Here is a 22,191-nt window from a genome sequence, read left to right on the forward strand (position 1 = left end):
GCGCGGGCGGCGCGACAAAATACTATAGAACTCATTATAATCAGTGATGCTGTCTACACCATAGATATATATACACATCTATGGTCTACTGGATGCGGCGCGGCACGACAAATCCCCGACAGAAAACTGCTGCTGCGTTCTATTCATGACGTATTGACACTAGGGCTGGGTATCGTTCAAAAAATTTCGATACCGATACCTTAACTTCGATACCGGTTCCTGAACGATACTTTTTTCGATACCAATTTTATGAAATCAATTTGAACAAGATTACATTATCTTATATATGTATGTGTGTGTGTGTTTTGTTTTTTGTGCGAATGATTTATTCTATTCCCACTAATCTCATTAATACTTTCATTTCAAATTCTTACATTTGATCTATAAATTCAATTATAATAATGCGATTATCTACGTTATCAAATTAAATCATTTACACGGAAAAATACAACTTTTAAATATTTTTGAATATACAAACAAGAAATTATGGTGGAAAAGCTACTTTTCAACTAAATTAAAACGCCAGTAGGTGCCAGTAGTGAGCGTTTAATGAGTGAGTCATTGAGTCGTTCATTCAAACGATTCGTTCAAACGGCAGATTCATCAGATGTTTATGCATGGGCTAATGAAACTTTGACTCAACCGATTCGTTCAAAACACGGAATCAATCAGCAATGAATCAGCTGTTTGCTGTCAGATGCGCTGTTTCCGCGTAAAATGTAGTGACCTAATATTATTGTATTTGCTTATTGAACTGTTTATAGAACTATTAAACAGTCGTAATGGTGAAAACGTTGTGTGATGTTGCCTAACTAACTGTATTTTAAATATAAAAACTTTCCATTTTGAATTTTTACCTCAGGATGCTGAGTTTCTTAGTGTTGCGCGTTTTGATTTCTCCTGGAGAGGCTGCGGGAGCCTCGCCTCAGCAGCGCAACCTTATACTGTCAATAGATACATTATATACATTAGATATCCACTATTCGCCACTTACTCTAAATGTAATAAAATCAGAATAATATTGCGTTTTGGTGTTTACATAGTTATTTTTGGTTACTGATGTTTTAATCATGTTACTTGTCTGGCGTTAATGAAGAGTTAATGTCAAGCCCTGGAGTCTATAACGTTAAGTGCCGGGGCTCAGCCCCAGACGGCCCGGCCCAATTTAAACCCTGGTCTTATGTAGCATGATGCTACAGTGTGCATGAATGGTCACATAACACGCGCTTTCGGTCTTGTAGTATGAACGGACATCTTCATATGATTGAAACTCTACACAGCTCCCGCGCTACTCTCCATTGGAAATGAATGACTTTCGGTCTGTCATTTGTCGGAGATAGTGGAAAGCCGGCTTGAAAAGCAAGTGGAAGCGTCAGTATGACGAGGATCGTTTTCATTTTAAAACAAAAGCGCACCAGTGTAAATGTAGCCTTACAGCTACGGGGGCTGGGACGCATTCACACTAAATACTCACGTGTGAGCCACATCTCTCAGTGTCACAGTCGCGGACCGACTGCGCAGACCTATCGGTGTATTAGGCTATAGTAAGATACCACGAGCAGACTGCTCCGTACGTTTTCGCATCGCTCTCGCGGATGTCAAACACTGATCGATCTGCGCCTTACTGACGTTGATGAGATTAACCCCTTAGGTATCGAAATTTGGTACCGAACGACGAGACAATTTTTCGATACTCGATGGTATCGAGGCAATTCGGTCGGTGCCTAAAAAGTATCGAACTCGATACCCAGCCCTAATTGACACAACGATTTTCAACGGTCGCTTTGTCTCGTCCAGTGTACTAGACAGACTTTAGCTGTTGTGGCGCAGACACGGTGTTACTCACCTATTGAGAAGAAACAAAGCAACCTCGGCGTCCGATCGCAGGCCTTCCACGCCTTGAGTTCTCTGCAGCGCTGGAAAGCTGATCCGATATTTACACGGGTCCTAGTTCTTGCCTTATTGCCTTAAGCTTTCTTTTGTTTCCGCAGACGTTTTTTACTCTTTTGTGTTTTATCCGCCATCTATCTTTCTGATGCTCGGCTCGGCTAATGTCCATCCTGTGCACCGAACGCTCTCTCCTCCACATCATGAGTAGACACTCCCTTACTGCTGATTGGCTACAAGTTTGTTTTGCTAGTCGGCCGAATCAGTTTTCTAAAGCGTTTTTGAAAAATCGCTTACCCCACCTTTAAGTTGATTTAAGATAAGCTATATTTTACCTAAAAACAGCTACAATTCTAGATGTAAACTGACATATTTTAACATATCACATTTTGTTACCTCAGCAGTTGTCATTTCTGTTTTTTTCCCCTATGTTTTATTTTAAATTCACTCGTTTATACAGGTTTTCAAGACTGTGGATAATGAGAGAATTGCAAAAGTGTGATTTCTAGACCTGGAAATGTCACTAGTTAATCATTTCTAATTAATATACATTTTTAATAGTTCGGTCTCTGAAACATTCTATCAGGTGGGAATTTCTGAGAAATTGCAATTTTAATTGTTTTTAAATTAAAATTATATTTTATATTCAAAAAATGGCAAAAAAAATCCCCCTTGTACTACTGGAAAGTTCAGTTTTTGAAAAATGTGAAATTACAGAATATAAATTAATTGTTATTATATAGATTATTTTATTTAATTATCTTAATATATCCTCTCTGTAAACAAGCCACCAAACATTTTTTATAACAAGTGGCTTTGTCGTTATAGCAGAAGAGCCAGAAATATCTTACCGTACATGGGGGGGCCTTTGATTATTGTCTTAGACAATGAGGGGCTTTGAAATCAAAAAGGTTGAGAACCGCTGTTTTCCAGTTCTCCTAAGCATTTCTTTAACATATGTATCAGTAATGTAGATGTTGTATGAGCAAAACAAAAGCACAGAGAGGAGCATAAACTGCCTGTTCTGCAGTCGAATAGGAGTAATGTAATCCAGTCCAGTATATTTTCTCTGTATTGTAATTGGGGTTTGTTTTTCACAGTTCCACAGAGAGTGATACAGCATAGCTCACGTGTTGCTGCTCAGGGGCTCTTTCCGGTTATCAGACCCCTTCCTTTGAGTCCTGTGAGCAAGAGGACCACAGCCGTGAGGTTAGTATATCCTTCTCCAGCAGTGTTGTTATTGTTAACTCAGCTATTGAAATCGTTTTTGGTAATTGAAAAAACCTGAAATAAAATAAAATATTAGATTAAAAAAAAACCTAAATGTTGGCAACTAACTGAAGTGAATATGAAGTTAAATTTAATTTGAAGTACAAACATTTACAAAATGAAATAATAAAACTCAAACTCGAACAAAAATGAAAGCTAAATAGAGATATTAACAATAATAAAAATGGCAAAAGCACATAAAACTAAAATGAAACTGTATTATATAATATGAATAATTACTATAATAGTAAATAAATAATACTTTTCTTGTCTTTAATTCATATAAATGGAGCTGACAGAAGAAAATGCAAATGCAAAGCCGTTTAAAAAAAAAACACAAAATGCGTTTTGTCTTGTTATATGCCATTAAAATGTTTTTTTCAATAAATTTTTTTTTAACATAAACCTTACTAAATTTGGTTAGATATGTGCTTAAAACAAGAACTAATTTAATACAATTTAATTTTAAAAAACTATTTGACCATGTAAAATAAAGACAAAGATCAAATACTGTATTTTGGATGTTTTCCAGTATTGGCTATTTAAATTTGTTTATTTTCCATATTATTACATTTACAGTACATCTAATGCTTACTTAAAATTAATCTTTAAAAACAATAATAACTGAATAGTGCTCTTAGCAAATCTCAGACTGAATAATCATGTTTTATACTGTATATTATATTATTCACATGTAGCATTTTAAATGACTAATTTTAGTTTTTATTATTTAATTTTTAATTGTAATATCAGCCATTTATTGATTACCAGCCATAACATAACACACCATACTATATACCCTGAATACACAGCAAGTCATATTGGATAATAGCATCTGTGTAACTTTAATAATGGTTTGCCTCTCTCTGTCTGCCTTAACAGATCAGCCCTGGGCGACTATCTGACCCGGGGTAAAAACAGTCTGCGCAGTGACTCTCCTCCACCCAGCGATGATCAGCAGGAGGACCACACATACAGCAACTCACAGTCCCTAAATACAAAGGGGGACATTTCTGCCTCCCTCTCCTCCTGCTCCACTCAGGGTTCCCAGGAGGTCACGCTCACTGAGGTCAAGGAGGAGCAAAAAGACTTTCCGCTGGATGCCACGCCACCTCCTTCCCAGCTGCTCCAGCGCAGAAGACTGCTGTGGACCAAAGGTCACCTGCGGACCCCCGGTGACACGCTTCCCCTGAAGAAGAGACGGGCGGAAAAGCTCCTGGTCAAAGAAGAGGAAGACGAGGAGATGAAGGAGGCGGCGGGGTCGTTGCTTCACCTGGCCGGCGTGCACACCGGCGTGAATAAAAACGCTCTGCGTACATGTAAGAAGGAGCTGAAAGAGGAAGCCAATGATTAGCAATGAACGAAAATCCCGTTAACACAGATCTAAATACTTCTGTTCCAGGATATCAGGTGAATTCTAATCAGTTGTTGCAATATCAATAAAATCACTGTTGTCCCTTGTCAAATTTGATTTCTAGGGTGAAAGATTCTCATGTTCATGTTCATGTTGTTTTGTGTGTGTGTGTGTGTGTGTGTGTGTGAAGATGGAAAAAAGCCATAGTAAAATTTAAGTCATTTGAGTGAAAAATGTTTTTCTTTTAATTCATCAAGCCTACCGAACAATTGAAATGAATTAATTATGTTGTAGCAATCCTTCTAGTTCACATCAGAAAGCTGAATGGAGAGATTTTTATACTGCTCTCAAGTGTGCCAAAGATATGAAACCTGTTGATGAAAGTGCAGTTAATCCATGCACACTTAGTAAGACCAATAATAGTTTCAAAAAGTAGTGATACCAACCTATACAAAAAACATCCGATGAATATCTGGGTCAATGACATGACGCTCAGTTGTCTTGGTCTGGGTTTATTGATTGATTTAAAAATACATTAAAAATGCAGTTCATACATGCAATGCGTTTTTTGTGAATGGGCATGGTTTAATTTCTGAATTAATAGTGATAGTTTTTGGGGCATAAAGTTAAAAATGTCAGTTTGATACAGCCGTCCTCATTGAAAGTAGTATGGCATTAAATTTTATTCCTTTAAAGGGGTCATATGATGCGATTTCAAGTTTTCCTTTCTCTTTGGAGTGTTACAAGCTCTTGGTGCATAAAGAAGATCTGTAAAGTTGCAAAGACTAAAGTCTCAAATCCAAAGAGATATTCTTTATAAAAGTTAAGAGTCAGCCACGCCTACATAAAACGGCTGGTTCTAACACGCCCCCACATGTCTACAGCACGATGTGGGAAGATTTGCATAACGCCACCCAAATGTTCACGCAAAGAAAGAAGACTTTTATTCTGGCTGTAGTATTGTTGCTGCCACCATGTCGTGAAGACGCTGTGTGTTTCGTTGTGAAAGCGAAACTGCTTTGTTTGGCCTTCCAAAAGAGGACGATATCTGCTTCGTCATGCCTGGAGCTGATCCGTGCTGGTCGCTGAGGAAATACATCAACTTCGTGCTGTGGATCGCCAGATCGGCTTTCACCGTGGACGAAGCGGTGTCCAGCCCGGGGTCGTCACATGTGGTTGCTTCAAGCCCGCCGCCGCTCCTTCGTCGAATCCGCCGGCCGCCGCTCACTCTAGCCCGCCGTGTGTGACGCTGTGTGTTTCATTGTGAGCGAAAACTGTTCTTTTTAGCAACATCATATGACCCCTTTAAAAAATAATATTTTATTAAATTCATATTGTAATAATGAAATATTTTAAAACAAATTATTTTTGGTCTGAAAAATCAAAGTCATGTCATGCAACAACAACAAAAAAATCATAGGATCCTTGCAAACTCATATGATTGTGTCTGTAAGTTTTAAAGATAATTAAAAATTCATAATTGGGAACACTTATTTTTTTATTTTTTTATTTAATGACTAACGTGTTTTTAAGGTGTAAGGAAAATATTTGTATAATTAACGGTGACACCACATGACATGAGTCATTAAATTGACTCGTATATAAAGATATTGTTATATGTCATTGACCCATTTATTTATTAAGCAGCAAATGTTTTGTATAAAATGGCCTGTGTCCAGTGGATAACAAACGTAATGGTCAAATGCAATATGCCAATTCTCTCTTACATGCCTGGTATTTAAAACATTTCTGCTGTTAGTTCTTATTTGAAGCACACTAAAACTAATCTTTTATGAAGCAATGTGTCACAAATGCCTATTGTGTTGCCAAAATATTGGTGTTTTTTAAGATTCTTTTTTTTTTTATCTTCATCACAATCCAAGCAATTTGTCCTGTCAGGATAACACTGTAAAAAGTTACTCCCTTTGTCCCACAAAAGGCAGTTTTTGCCTGTTTTTCAGTTATATTGCATGGGTGCTTGTACATAAGAAAGAAGTATTTTCTTTTCTAAATGAAAGATCATGTAAGATAGATATTTAGCATGAGGCATGGCTTATTTTCTTACAAGAAAACAGAGAGAGGCGTCTCTTAAAGCGTAGGTTTCTTTCTTTACTCTTTATTTTTTTGAAGTTGTATCTCTCTTCTGCGGCAGACAACTCTTCCAAAGGAAGAGACTTCACGGAAACCCATTAATGAACGGATCTGCCTTGTATTGAATATCAGGTGAAACTGATTTTGCCTTTTTCGTGGTCCTCGGTTTGGTGGTCCTTTTTCAATTCATTGATGTAAGTGTTGAAATGTTGTTAATAATCGGTGTTGGATGACCTATCACTCTGTACACCCTTTAAGGTTGTGCCTGCCTTTAGTTCATGTGCTTGGATGTCTGTTCTGTTCTTATGTAACGGTTCGATACTCTGTCATTTTCATTCGGCAATCTGCAGCATTGATATCATAAACTGTACTGAAATAGTTTGACAAGGAATTAGAATTGGCTTTAGGATAATCCCTTATTAGCGCGATACTTCGCCATCGACCTTGGCTTGTCTGTTTCCTTTATTTTTTGCTTCCAACCCTCATAAACGTGAACTTCATCTGTGAATCTGAATGTCCAAGTGTGCAAGGGGGTCCTACAGTTATCTTAAAAGGAATAGTTCACAAATAGTTTTGGTGAACTCTTCCTTTAATGTTGTTTTGAATGCTGCTAGTGGACATCTGTCAGCGTCATGCATACAGTATATTTGCTACGCAGCATCTATCGCGATGTTTACACTCCACTTCCGCTTTATGTATGAATCGCTTTCTGAATGTTATGTGTCCCCGGGGGAGCGGTGCACAGATATATCAAACATTTGAAAACACTTCAGCTCGATATTTCAGCACCTTTTTTTTAATGGTACGATAGGACTGTTTGTCTCCGGCAGGGGGTCTAGTGATGGAGCGGCACTGTAAGTGTGAGTACGATGTAAAATTAGAGACGTACAGTGGGATGGCCCTACTTTATTTGATCCGCATATAGGCAATAAGCTGCTGCTATGCTGTTTTGCTTTCAATTTATTCCAGTCCCATAATATGCCATTTGTTTTGTGTAGCAAAAACAACTGATTTAATGACTAAGATTCATGCAAATCCATGTAAGACAAAAGGGGGAGAAAAATATGCATGACTTATTTATTGGAAAACTGTCACTGCCTCTGAAATTGTGTGAAATAATATAATGGTTTTGTCAGTGTTGTTGATGTTGTTTGTTTTTGCCAAATATGTTTTGGTCCTTGTACTTCCGTAAGTCACTAGTGGTCTGGTATGATTTTTTTAGAGCACAATGGAATCATGATGAATATGTATTTGACCAAGTCTATTTTCAATACACTCAGATGCCAATGCTGTACGAGTATAAAGCTCAAGGAATTAGAATTGGCTTTAGGATAATCCCTTATTAGCGCGATACTTCGCCATCGACCTTGGCTTGTCTGTTTCCTTTATTTTTTGCTTCCAACCCTCATAAACGTGAACTTCATCTGTGAATCTGAATGTCCAAGTGTGCAAGGGGGTCCTACAGTTATCTTAAAAGGAATAGTTCACAAATAGTTTTGGTGAACTCTTCCTTTAATGTTGTTTTGAATGCTGCTAGTGGACATCTGTCAGCGTCATGCATACAGTATATTTGCTACGCAGCATCTATCGCGATGTTTACACTCCACTTCCGCTTTATGTATGAATCGCTTTCTGAATGTTATGTGTCCCCGGGGGAGCGGTGCACAGATATATCAAACATTTGAAAACACTTCAGCTCGATATTTCAGCACCTTTTTTTTAATGGTACGATAGGACTGTTTGTCTCCGGCAGGGGGTCTAGTGATGGAGCGGCACTGTAAGTGTGAGTACGATGTAAAATTAGAGACGTACAGTGGGATGGCCCTACTTTATTTGATCCGCATATAGGCAATAAGCTGCTGCTATGCTGTTTTGCTTTCAATTTATTCCAGTCCCATAATATGCCATTTGTTTTGTGTAGCAAAAACAACTGATTTAATGACTAAGATTCATGCAAATCCATGTAAGACAAAAGGGGGAGAAAAATATGCATGACTTATTTATTGGAAAACTGTCACTGCCTCTGAAATTGTGTGAAATAATATAATGGTTTTGTCAGTGTTGTTGATGTTGTTTGTTTTTGCCAAATATGTTTTGGTCCTTGTACTTCCGTAAGTCACTAGTGGTCTGGTATGATTTTTTTAGAGCACAATGGAATCATGATGAATATGTATTTGACCAAGTCTATTTTCAATACACTCAGATGCCAATGCTGTACGAGTATAAAGCTGTCTATTTCCTTGGTGTGCAATCATATTGCCAAAGAACAAGATCAAACTATTTCATCAATTCATGTAAATAACCACATTGTCTATATGACAATAAATGTCACATCATGTTGTTACTTTTCCACATATTTCTCCTGAAACTTAAAATAATGTTTATGTAATGTATTGTCTTCCAGTTGCAATAATAAAAAAATATCAGAGTTTTAAATAAGTCGTTTTCATTTATTTATTTTCAGTAGTAATTCAGTATAGCAAAATTTATATTATATTATATTATATTCCAGCTAAGGAAATTATAGCGGAAAATTATTTTTTTATTATTACATTTATATTTTTTTAATTAAAAATTAATTAATAAATTAGATGTATTTATTATTATTTTAATTATTTTCCCGCTATTTTTCCATTTAAAAAAAAAAAAACGGAAAATTATATTCTGCCAAGGTTATCTTAAAGTTATGAACAAATGTTTTTGCAGTAATGTTAATGGAACATTTGTTTAAAGTTGTCTGGTCTTTTAATAATATTAGCCAAAAAAACATTATTTATTCATAGTAACATTCTTATAATGTTTGTAAAATTATAAAAATGCATTAAACATTTCTAAAATGAGAAAATTTCAATAATATTTTTTTAACCTAATGGGAACATTAGTACAAAAGTTTTTATATTTTTTATAACATATTTTGTGAGCTGATATTATATATCATCACCTTTATAGAAACCATTTCATCTATGAGATGTCCTCACTAGTGTGTGTGTGTGTGTGTGTGTGTTTGTGTGTGATTTGTCTGGTTTAACTGCAGTCTTGACTGATTTATCCCACGTTTAAGGTGACTTGATTGCTCTGAGTTTGGGTGTGGCTTATGAGACTCAATGACGGCTGTATGCAACTGGAGCTTTATTCATAATTAAAGGCAATACAGGCTTAATCAGCAGCCACCAGCTCCCTGTACTCACTGGAGCCCATCTCTGTTGCTATGCAACTCCAGGAGCCATAAGCAAGCAATCTGTGCTTGATACATTTTATTAGTCTTTGTGTTGAATCTTTATGAGTAAAACACTACAGGTGTATTTTATACCTTTAATACATTCAATTTTGAGTGCCTTTTCTTGCTTGAAAGACAGGCCAAAAATGGCATAGCCCAGAAAGAATAATGCATAGAGAGTGTTTCATTTTAGATTAAGTGAAATGAAAGTGAGTGAAATTCATTTAAAGAGAATGTAGCATTACATCACTTGCTCACCAATGGATGCTCTGCAGTGAATGGGTGCCGTCAGAATGAGAGTCCAAACAGCTGATAAAAACATCACAATAATCCACAAGTAATCCACACCACTCAAGTTCATCATTTAATATCTTGTGAAGTAAAAAACAAAGAAACAAATCCATCAAGATTTTCTGCTTTCAGCAAAACTATGAGTCCATAATATTGCTCTCTCCAGTGAAAAAGAGACTTGTCTGAAATATACATTGTTCATCACAAGCAAAAACAGTATGTATGTATATATATATATATATATATATATATATATATATATACGCACACACACATACAATAATATAATTTATTTGTATCATTTATTTATACATAGTTTGGGGGTTATATGAATTTCATTAACTTTCATTTCACAGAATCTTAAATGAAACGCTAAATTAAAGTTTTCATTTTTGGGTGAACTATTCCTTTAATACACTTCATGATATTGACACTCCATTGCCATACTCCTGGCAAACATGAATTCTAGATTTCTATTTGAAGAGTTCCAATGCAAAAGCCTCTAAAAGCCATCTTGGTCAAAAATGAGATAACGATACTGAGTGAATGCTCTCCGCACATAGTATATGTTCATCAAGTACTTTCGCTTCAAATGCGCTAAATCCCAGCCTCAACCCATTCAGAAGTACCAGTACTTACATAGAAACCTGTACGTAGTAGTCAGAAAGAAATGCTAATTTTAAAGGGGTCATATGATGTTGCTAAAAAGACCAGTATTTTGTGTATTTGGTGTAATGAAATGTGTTTATGCGGTTTAAGGTTCAAAAAACACATTATTTTCCACATACTGTACATTATTGTTTCTCCTCTATGCCCCGCCTTTCTGAAACGCGTCGATTTTTACAAAGCTCATCGGTCTGAAAAGCGAGGTGTGCTCTGATTGGCCAGCTATCCAGAAAAACATCAGACGTACTTAGAGGCTTTTGCATCTGAACTCTTCATTTATCTTCTAAAACCAAATTTACACTCAAGTGGCACAGAAGCTTCACCTGATGTGTCATTTAATTGAGGTGTTTAACGCTTCTCAGAGGAGGCATAAATGCATAGCATAAACTGCCTTTGATACTAAGTACTGACGTGGGTCCAAGCTGCATAATTTAGTCTGGTATTTATGCGGCTTTGTATCTTTACACTGAATTTTGAGCAGGCAAAGAGCAGTTTTAACGCTTCTGTGTAAAGACACCTTAAATCTGAAAAAAAGAAAGAAAGAATGTAGACAATCCACTCTATAACTTTCTAATGAGGTAGTAACTCACTTCCCTGTAGAAGTAAACTTCTTGAGATATTTATCTCCAAAAATGTTGACACTGTTAGTTTCGCTATTCCTAATGATTTAAAAGTACTGAGAAATAAATCTAAAACACATGCATAAGAATGTTTAAAATAAATCTTAAGATATGAACCAGTAGTTGCTTGTGGAGTGGTGCACATCGCCCTCGTGTGCTGAAAATGGTAACTCCTTTAGGCTTGTATTTTCCAATGAAGGACTAGCTATCAATTTCCCCATACCTTGCTTTATTCATTTATCTTGTGTTAATTCTGCAATTTAAGCATAACTCTGAGGCAAACTTTGATGTTATGACAGAGCGACTCCTGAGAGTTTAAATTCGTTTTAAAAACATAAAGGTTCAAGTTTTTTATAGCATTAGGCACAAGTAGATAGAATAGAAAAAAAGATTAGGGAACGCTAGTGTTAGTGTTTTTTTTTAAACTAAAACAAATCAAAAGAATAGAAAAAGAATAGAGAATGCTTGAGTTAGAGGGTCAAATGAAGATAATACACGAACATAGTAATTAACAATCGTACAAGCGTAACAGCTGGTCTTTTTCATGTTGATAAACGTGAATATATCGGCTGTTTTTTGTTACAGCTTCCATAGAAGGGCTGATCCAGGATCTGCTGACTAACCGTGTCGCGTTCGCGGGAAGACCGCGTCGAAATCTCGCGATACTTTCGCACAGAGCCCGCTTGACCCTGCCCTGTGTCTCACGCAGCTCCGTATATAAAGGCGGAGGACCGGAGAAGACGGACGGCCGGGGAGCAGCAGCCCTGGGACTGTGACTAAGACCGTAAACAGCTGTGTTTTTATTTACAGAAACTTTAACCGGCAACTTTTAAAACGTTTTAGATGTTTCCGTGCTTTTTTAAAATGCTTTTTGGGGTTCTTGCTTGATATTCGCGGTGTGTTTTTCCCCTCACTGCGCTCATAATGGCGAGCTCGGCTAACTCGAACCAAGTGGTAAGGATCAGACAAACGGCACTCATACTCCAAATCACACACGTGTCCAAGCATTGTAGTTAGACGCAGCGCATTTGAACCAAACCCACACTTGGCATTTTCAATAATAAAACATATTAGACATACGTACACATCAAATCTGATCCATTTGCGCTCTCTTTAGGGAAGTGTGTGTGAGTGTTTGCTGATATGGAGAAAACAGTGGCTCTGATCCATTGCAGTAAGCTTTATTATGTGTTGGACAAAACGCATTAAAGTGTTAAACGAACACGGACTTTGTTACATTTGGCCTCGGCCGTGTAAAAAGCTGTGTTTGATGCGGAAAATAAAATCTGTTGGCTCGCATTCTTCGTGTAAGTTAACTCGATATATTGCAGTCTCGTACGAAAGCACAGAGTCTGAAATTGTGCCAAAACAAATTCAATAGATCTGCGTAGATTTCAAGGAAGAGCTGAGTTGTGTTGTTTGTTGTCCTGCGTGTTACAACGAAAGCCTTTCTAAGCTACATCACCACAATCTTATTTTAACGAATTGTACATGACCCCCTATATCACCGAGTCCCATGCATATAAACCCAAATATGACCCGATTTTCACAATAAAACACGTTGACGGAAGCCTGTCAGCAGAGCGCTACAGTGCAGGCGAATGCTGTTTCATCATGGCTACCGTCGCCCTTCTCTGTCTGCGTCTCTCCGCCTCTGACCCTCCTGCCTTCAGACGCCCGGTTTTATACAGCCATACCGGCGCTCTAATATAGTCTGCCCGGGATGGGAAGGTGCTACTCGGCGCTACGTCACCGGCTCTGCATATAAACACCAGACTGCGCTTTAAATAGTGAGCCGACGGACACGACACGACGCAGACCGCGAGCCTGCTGCCTGGTTTCCTTTTTTTGTTTTTGTTTTAGCGAAACAATGTATTAGTGGCGCCATAGCGATGGTGGTTTCTGGGTAGAGAAAGACGTTTGCTTTCTCGTTCCGGACTAGCTGCATCCGGAAGTGCATGTGTTTTGAGTAGTGTTTATTTTTTCAGTTTCGCCGTGGTTCACGCGCTGTTTATGGACGAAGCGGATGCATCGCGCTCCGATAACGAGCAGCCGTCATGGACACGTTACCTGAACGCTATATGTGTCTATTTTTGCTTCGACTCCGATCCGGTTACCAAATGGTGATTGGGGAGTCAGACTGAAATCCCCCGGATCGGTTCTTTTGAACGGTTCATTTCAAAGAGCTGGTTCAAAAGCAATCCAGTATTTTTGCGTGATTACGTCATCCCCGGTGTTCCCTCAAACCCTGAAGTGTGTTTTTACTCTCTTTAAGACAAACTTTACAATAAAGCCACATCTAGGCACACATTTGATGTTTATTACTTTATATTATGTTTTGTCCCTGTTCAGTTTGTTGCAGACACGATTCCACTCAACAACAAAGTATTTTAGAAACCAAATGTATTTATAATGTATGAAAAATCTATTAATAATTTACAGACAATACAGAAATGTATTGTTTGCCTGAAAAATATTTATTTAAACTGCATGTGTTTTTGGTAGTTGTCATAAAGCTAAACTGTAAACATATTGCCAATGCCTTTATTTTTTTTAAATGTTTCTGCTATAAGACCATTAAAATAACTTTTCCTCATTGGTCAAATTCTCAGTTCAATCCAAATCATCTTAATCATTGTTTCTTGGCTCATAATGAATCACATTGACAAGAGATGCTTTGTTCAATACGTCAGTGAGTTTTTCAGTCCAGTTTGTAAACAAATGATATGAATTGATATTCTGAACCGATTCGACCAATTCATTAAAAAAGAATTAGTTTATTATATTGATTTGTAATATTTTGTAATTCAGTAGTAAGACATGATTCAGTATGTTTGCTTTCGTTGTAGCCTAAACTGTATAGATCAGTGATGGAGGATGTCATCAGTGAAGTCCGAGAGCTTTTCCTGGACGAGGGCGTGGATGAACAGGTCCTGATGGAGCTGAAAACGGTAAGATGTTATGATGAATACTAACATGCTGCATGGATAGATGGTTTATTCAAACCTGCATCTCGCTGCCCTTCTGTTACTGAGCAGCTGTGGGAGAATAAGCTGATGCAGTCCAAGTCTGTGGAGGGTTTTCATACGGAGGAGCAGCAGGTTCTGCAAGCTCAACAGCAGCAAGCTCAGCAGAAGCAACTACAAACCCAACCACAGCAAGTCCTCCTGCCTCCAGTGCAGCAGGGTGAGGCCCGATCTGAACATGCACGTGTTCTTAGAAATGAAATAAGATCCAGTACATATTGAATAGTAAACTGTTTGTGTGTCTCTTCTCAGCTCCTCAGCAGCAGGTCATTGTTCAGGATCCTAAGATTCTCCAGCACATGAGCGCCACTGGAATGGTGAGTGTCGAGTTCTTCTTCTCATTGACGTGTTAGTGTTTGGAATATTGAAATATAAAATGGTTTTTGGTTTGATTCATGTATTTTAAAATAGTTACTGTTGCACTGTATTAACTTAATTGTTTAAGGTTTGTAGTTCAGAGTTCACGCAAACAGCAAATTATGTGAGCTCCAGTCTTTCTGTTGGCTTGGGTTAAGGCCGTTATTTTGTCTGCTGCTTTATCATTCATGAGCTTAAGTAATTCTGAAAGTAATTCCATTGATATTTATTGTTCCTCAATGGCATTATAGCTGTTCTTTTAAATTTAGAATGATTTTTGATACTATATTATTGTCATTGGTGTGAACGGGCCTGTAGAGTTGGCTGCATCACTGATCATTTTTGCAACTTTGATGCAAATCTGAACATGCCGACATCACCCCACCAACAGTCACCGTTACTCACAATCCAGAAATCTCCCACTGACAGTGAATGACTGGCGTGGTTTGGTCGCTGTAGTTCTCTGTACATGTGAACACCCTGTAGGATCAGCATTAATGCCAGCAGGAGAACGGATGGGTGGAGTCTTCCTGGAAAACGGTTTAGACAAAGCTGGCGACTGATCATTAATGTATGCGTGTTCTCTGTGGATTCAATTCTTGTTTCAATCTTTTGTTCCACTAGAGTGCAGCAGCCACAGCAGCAACTTTGGCTTTACCCGCAGGTGTAACACCGTTTCAGCAACTTATCACCCATCAGGGTAAGACATTACAATCTAACAGTGGTTCTCAACCAGGGGGGCCTCAAGATGACTTAAAATAAATATAAAATAACTGGAATGCATATAACATTATCTTTTTCACTTCCATAATTGAATCGCGATTTTGTATTCTAATGACTAATGGATTCACAGGTTTCAAAATCAATGTTCTAAAGCAGCACTTCTTAACCCTGTTCCTCGAGTCCCCCTGCTCCGCACACGCTCTGCTCTCTCACCTGATTCAGATCATCAGCTCGTCAGCTCCATCAATGAACTGTGTTCCAGTTATACACTTTTATATGACATTACTGTCGGATTCAATGTAGTCGGCACAGCATCGTCTTTTAGTTTCAACCTTTCTGAAAATCCTGCGTCAAATTGTGCCTTGTTTTTAAAGGGGTCATATGATGCTTTTTTAAAGATCATTATTTTGTGTATTTGGTGTAACAGAATATGTTGACATGCTTTAATGTTCAAAAAACACATTATTTTTCAAATACTGTACATTATTGTAGGTCCTCTATGCCCCGCCTCTCTCAAACGCTTCGTTTTCTACAAAGTCCCTCCTTCCGACAAGCGCAGTCTGCTCTGATTGGCCAGCTGACCCAGTGCATTGTGATTGGCCAAACACCACAAGCACGCATCGGAAATGTAACGCCCCTTACCATAATCGCAAGCTTCATCTTTCAAAATAAATGTAAAGACAGAGCCCGAAAGGGGAACAGAGTCGCGTGACAGACACAGTGATGAAGCCACGGTTAAGACCGCTGACTCCACTTTGATGTGACGCTCTCTCTCTCTCTCTCTCTCTCACACACGATGCGCAAAACTCCGCATTTGAACAGTCAATAGCAAATACTTAAACTAATAACAAAACAGTAGATGATTCAGAAGCGCCAGATTGTCATAGCAAAGTCAGAACTAAACTTCAGGGATCTTATCTATGCACAATCAGCTTGTAACACTCCAAAGAGAAAGGAAAACTTGAAATCGCATCATATGACCCCTTTAAACTAATCCGTGGTAAAATGAAGTGAACAAAGGACTGAGTTCTTACTGATGCGGTCTGGATCTTGATTAAGAATAAAGTCAATCTCATCCATATTGCTATAAAATATAGCATTCTGTGTAGAATTCAAATAGCTCCGATACATTTTGTGGTCTGTGCCGACTCGCGCATGTGATCCGCTCCGTGCTATCGTGTCTCTGGACTGGAGCAGAGGGTGTATCCGGTGCGGTGGTTAGCGTGACAGCACGAAACCAGACTTCTTTTTTTCCTCAATCGAAAGCATATTTAAACTGTTTGAATCGTTCCCTGTCCCCTATATAGTGCACTACGTGCCATTCACTGTACAGAAAATACTAATTCTGTGGACCAGTGACCGATTTTAGACGCGGTTTCAGCGTCTTTTTTATAGTGTATTGGGCGGGCGCTTCGGATTCTAGAGAGCATTTGATTGGACAAAGTTTGATATGAGAAGCGGAAATACGATGTGACGTCAAAAAAATTGCTTATATCTTCTAAACGCAAATTTTGTCACTGTTTTGGAGCACACTGCCTTGAATTTTTCATTGGCAGTTTGTTAACTAATGAATTAACTAATGTTAACTAATGAAGCCCTAATGTAAAGTGTGACCGAACAATAAAGAATCAAAACACTTTCAAACAATATCGAACATCGAGCGTCTCTCACATGTTCCGCTATGTGCTTCTCGTCCGCGCTTATTTACATAAGAGTGCGCACGCATCTTTCACGCAGCATACAGCGGTGTTGTGCATTTTAACCAGTTGATGGGAAAAGTATTCTTAAAATGCATTCAAAATTCGGAATAATTTGTAATATATAATTATTCACGGTATTTAGAAGTGCCCACGATAAAAATATCGTGCATATTCATTACCGTGATATATCGCATTACCGAATACCGGCATCATCTCACTAGGTTTGTAACGTAAATCATTTATAAACCTTTGCCAACACAGAGAATACCTCAACCTATTTCTAAATATGCCATTTATTTTACATCACGATTTCAAAATAAAAGTTTGAGTTTGCATGTGGCCAAATATTAAAATTTATGGATTAAAATTAATTGATTTAAACATCGTTAAATCACGCTGTAAAGTGAAACGTCACCAGGCCGTTGGCGCCCTCTGTAGGTATTTGTTCATATTATGTATAGGCATATTACATTATGTATTTTAACGGTGTTGTTCAATAAAACCATGTAATTACTTGGCTTTGATATTTTATTTGAACCAATTATTATTGCCTCATTGTTCGTTTTTATATAAATAATCATACTAAAGCCTGCTTTTCACTTAGGTCTATTTGTGTTACTAAAAATATCAGATTAATTGATATTCTGATAAAGATATCAGATCAATTGTCAAAATAATCAGTAGATTACTTGATTACCAAAATAATCATTAGTTACAGATTAGTTAAAATATTTCAAAATACAGCTGCATTGTTTTACTTTTTGTAATTAAAAGACAAGTATTTTGTCATTGAAAATTTCTTAAATGTTCTATTAAAAAATTGTCTCGTTCTAGTGAACCAAGTATCTGTATTTTGTCTCATCTCGTGAGCTAAGTGTATTGTCACACCCCTAGTGTCGATAAGCAGTGATATAGCTCATAATTTTCCAAGTGTATAATATAGCTTTCATTCTTCAGGTCAACCATATATTCATGAAAAAAAAAAATCTGTTTGAAATAAGGAAAGCAATAACTTTGCCATAGCATCCTTTCAAATGTTTTTGCATGCTTTGCATGTGCAACCCCCATCCCCCCACCCGCCCCGCCCCCGGAAAAAAGTTCAGGCTCAGTTAACCCCTGAGATTGTTCCTGATTGATTTCAACTTACTTCAGTTATTAGCCAAGGCAACATTTCTAATTTTTTAAGCTAATATATTTTTTTCCAGCTTTTTCAATTACCGAAAAATAGAGCTGTCATGATTACGATACATAATTTTTTTAGATTTTACTTGGAAAGATGTAATTAAATAGTCCAATATTATTTTCTGTAATGCTGTGAAAATGTATTTTGTTTATTTATATATTGTTTCTGTTCAATTATAATCTTGGTCCACTTTACATTCACACTCCAGTGAAACCTAAATATAATATATTATAATATAATGCAATATAATAATGTTGCATATAATATAATATAATATAATATGCTTAAATTTCCCTTATTTGAATGGCAAAATGTGATTGAAATTTAAACTGCACCTCAAATAAATCAGATGATTAATCAGTTGCGATAGACTTAGCGAATTAGGCTTACTTTTAATTATTTTACTTTTAGTTTACAATAACAGCACTGTAGAATACTGATGTTGAAGCCAAATGTCTTAAATTTGATTCCAAATAGAGCTACTTCCTGTTGAAATGATGCCCCCGGAAAAAAGTTCAGGCTCAGGATTTTTTTTTGCTTTAACCCCTGTACGACCTCTTAGGTCAGAAGATCAAGGGAATTTTGATTTTTCAATTCATGACCCCTTTAAAGCATGCAATCCATTATCAGACTAAAGTTATTTTTGACTATTACTCTGGTTTGTGAGGTTGCTTTGGGAAAGTGTCTGCATAACAAATGTATTAATAAAAAGTAGTTCAAATCAGGAATATCATTCCGATTCTCCTTGATCCACCCCTTAAAATGCATCATCATTACATGTAATCTGGGAGGTGCGTTCTGAATAACTCGTGTCTGTCCATCAGTCACAAGAGCCATACTGCTTCTGGATAAAGAGAGTGACAGAATAAAAATCTTTTTGTTTTTATTTCACAACAGACTGTTTTGTGAAATTCATGATTCCAGTTTTTTAACACTTCTTTTATTAAATGATACGTCAGTGCCAAGCATTTTGTCCTCGGAGGCAATGCAGGTAAATACATTTGTTTAATCCTACAATGTGTTTGTAATAGCGTTAAATGCTGGTTTGACGGGTTTTTTTGCAGGTTCTGCGTTTATTAACACCAAGTTTATCATTGGGTGTTGCCAATAGAATCAGTACATACCCCGCAGTACATGCAGCGTCTATTATACAAGTAATAGTACTTTTTAAACATATACTGAATTTAAGCAAGCAAACAAAATTATAGGACTTGAGAAAATGGTGCGATTTAAAGGGGTCATATGATGTTGCTAAAAAGAACATTTTGTGCATTTGGTGTAATGAAATGTGTTTATGCGGTTTAAGGTTAAAAAAACACCCCGCCTTTCTGAAACGCGTTGATTTTTACAAAGCTCATGGCGCGGATTCGACGAAGGAGCAGCTGGCAGGCTTGCGGCAACCACATGTGACGACCCCAGGCTGGACTCCGCTTCGTCCACGGTGAAAGCCGATCTGGCGATCCACAGCGCGAAGTTGATGTATTTCCTCAACAACCAGCACGGATCAGCTCCAGGCATGACGAAGCGGATATCATCCTCTTTTGGAAGACCAAACAAAGTAGTTTCGCTTTCACAACGAAACACACAGCGTCTCCACAACATGGCCATGGCGCAGCGGCAACAACAATACTACAGCGAGAATCAAAGTTACGCCTTCTTTCTTTGCGTTAACATTTGAGCGGCGTTATGCAAATCTTCCCACATGTGGGGGCGTGTTAGAACGAGCTGTTTTAGGTATGCGTGGTTGACTCTTAACTTTTATAAAGAATATCTTTGGATTTGAGACTTTAGTCTTTGCAACTTTACAGATCTTCTTTATGCACCAAGAGCTTGTAACACTCCAAAGAGAAAGGAAAAATTGAAATCGCATCATATGACCCCTTTAAGTTAGCCAGTCACAGCAGTGGGATTCACTTTAGTTTCTGGTAACGCCCCTTTAACTTCTGTTTTTCACAGAGAGGGAAAAAAAAATGTTGGTGCAAAATTTATAAACTCAACTGAGAAACATAAAAAAAAAATCTGGAACTGCATTTTGTGAACGATTCTCAAAACAATATTTCATCTCCCTGTCATTACTTAAATGGATAGTTCACACAAAGATGAAAATTGTCATTTACTCGCCCTCAAGTTATTCCAAACCTTTGAGTTTCTTTTTTCTGTTGAACTCTGAAGATGCTTTGAAGCATATGGGTAACCAAACAGTTGATGGTTCTCATTAACCTTCCATAGTATGAATTTTTTTTTTTTCCAAAATATCTTTTGTGTTCAACAGAAGAAATTAATTGGTACAGGGTTGAAACAACTTGAGGGTGAGTAAATGATGACAGGATTTTAATTTTTGGGTGAACTACCCCTTTAAGTGGTCAAAAGCTGAGCAGTAAGTGATAGAACTGTTAATGATTCCTTAAATGTCAGTATTGTTTGAACTTGTTCATTTGTCTGGCTCGGAGATGCTTTCCAGGAACTTTTTCTTTGTGGAAGCTTTGTGTTTAATGAGCTAATAATTTCAACTGGCCAGCAACGTGTCACTCACATAAAATAATTATCCATTTAGTTTGCAGCGTCCTCTTTCTACAATCCAATAAATTCCTGGTAGACAGAATCAAGTTCTGTCCTCCCTCTTTTGTCTTGTTCACAGTTTACGTTTCGTGACTATGTGCATGTTAACACAAGTGTAAATGCCTTTAAAAAAAGCCGACCTCTGTTGTGTCTTCAGGTCAGATCCTGCAGGTGGTCAGAGCTGCCAATGGAGCTCAATACATCATTCAGCCCCAGCAGCAAATGGTGTTGCAGCAGCAGGTCCTGCCACAGATGCAGCCTGGAGTTGTGCAGGCCCCCGTCATACAGCAGGTCTGTGCTTCATACTTCACTTAACGTACAACTAGTTCGGTCACTGCAGGGTGTGTTTTGACTACGTCTACTCACTTGATGAGTGGGATTTGTTTCCCAGAGTCAGCAGAGGTCCTCATCATAGCTAGCCAATGCAAGAAGTCTGTCGGATGTCTTTTGTTTAAAATGCAATATCAGAACTGATGGAGGACGGTTTTACTGGAAGAGATCTGATGGAAGTAGAGCAGGTTTTACTATTGCAGGGTTACTCCAGTGGTTTATGAAAGATGATGTACACTATAAATAATCTGTGAAATGTATGTAAAATTAAAAATGGGTAGCTGTGGTTGCCAGATCTTTACTGTTTAAAAAAAAAAGCTGCAACTTAAATTTACAGACTATTTCATTAGCTCATAAAATGTTAATATGTATTCCAGAGTACTTAATTGTTTTGTTCCTCTTATAACAGTAAAATATATATTTTTTAAAGAAAAGTAGTGTAACCTTTTTTTTATTTTTATTTTTTTATAAACTTAAGTATATTAACTTGTTTAAGTATCTTTTTTTTTGCTTGAGTTTTACCTATTTACCACGCAACTTTACTTTAAAGGTGCAATAGGTGATTGTCTTCAGAAACATTTTTTGTTATGCTGGTTGAAAGTCTCTTCACATCCCGATAGCAATCATTAAGTTAAGAAGATCTCCTATTGCACCTTTAACGTTGAGTAGTGTAATTAGCTTTTTCTATTTTTACTTCAAGATTATATATTTTTAATTTTTTTATTTTACTAAAGTATACACTAAAGTATACTTTTTTTATTTTACATTATTATTTTGCATATTTACTTACCATGCAAGTAAATAAAGAAAAATAGTGATGCATATGGTACGTATTTCTTTTTAGGTAAATATAATATAATATTTATATATTTATTTATTTATTTTTTTTTTTTATTATTGTTACTTTTTTTTTAATTG

At 37.1% G+C, this 22,191-nt stretch overlaps 2 protein-coding genes across 3 annotated transcripts in view; both read left to right on the top strand.

Moving 5' to 3' along the window:
* Positions 1-5,251, top strand: part of LOC107712852 (forkhead box protein N3-like) — a 50,605-nt gene extending 45,354 nt beyond the window's left edge. The window contains exons 5-6 of the mRNA XM_016518213.1: positions 2,988-3,096; positions 4,039-5,251. Coding sequence (XP_016373699.1) covers positions 2,988-3,096; positions 4,039-4,510 — 581 coding nt within the window. The 3' untranslated portion in view covers positions 4,511-5,251. The remainder of the gene's footprint in view (positions 1-2,987; positions 3,097-4,038) is intronic.
* A 6,829-nt stretch (positions 5,252-12,080) lies between these two features.
* LOC107712853 (transcription initiation factor IIA subunit 1-like) overlaps positions 12,081-22,191 on the top strand; it is a 16,032-nt gene continuing 5,921 nt past the window's right edge. Inside the window, exons 1-6 of one of the 2 annotated variants that reach the window (XM_016518214.1) lie at positions 12,081-12,349; positions 14,245-14,346; positions 14,434-14,581; positions 14,674-14,738; positions 15,403-15,478; positions 21,101-21,234. In XM_016518214.1, the coding sequence (XP_016373700.1) occupies positions 12,320-12,349; positions 14,245-14,346; positions 14,434-14,581; positions 14,674-14,738; positions 15,403-15,478; positions 21,101-21,234 (555 nt within the window). In that variant the 5' untranslated portion in view covers positions 12,081-12,319. The remainder of the gene's footprint in view (positions 12,350-14,244; positions 14,347-14,433; positions 14,582-14,673; positions 14,739-15,402; positions 15,479-21,100; positions 21,235-22,191) is intronic. The other variant, XM_016518215.1, reaches the window with a different exon arrangement.

The sequence above is a fragment of the Sinocyclocheilus rhinocerous genome, unplaced genomic scaffold (assembly GCF_001515625.1).
Source record: "Sinocyclocheilus rhinocerous isolate Xijiao unplaced genomic scaffold, SAMN03320098_v1.1 scaffold478, whole genome shotgun sequence".
In the NCBI taxonomy this organism is placed as follows: Eukaryota; Metazoa; Chordata; class Actinopteri; order Cypriniformes; family Cyprinidae; genus Sinocyclocheilus; species Sinocyclocheilus rhinocerous.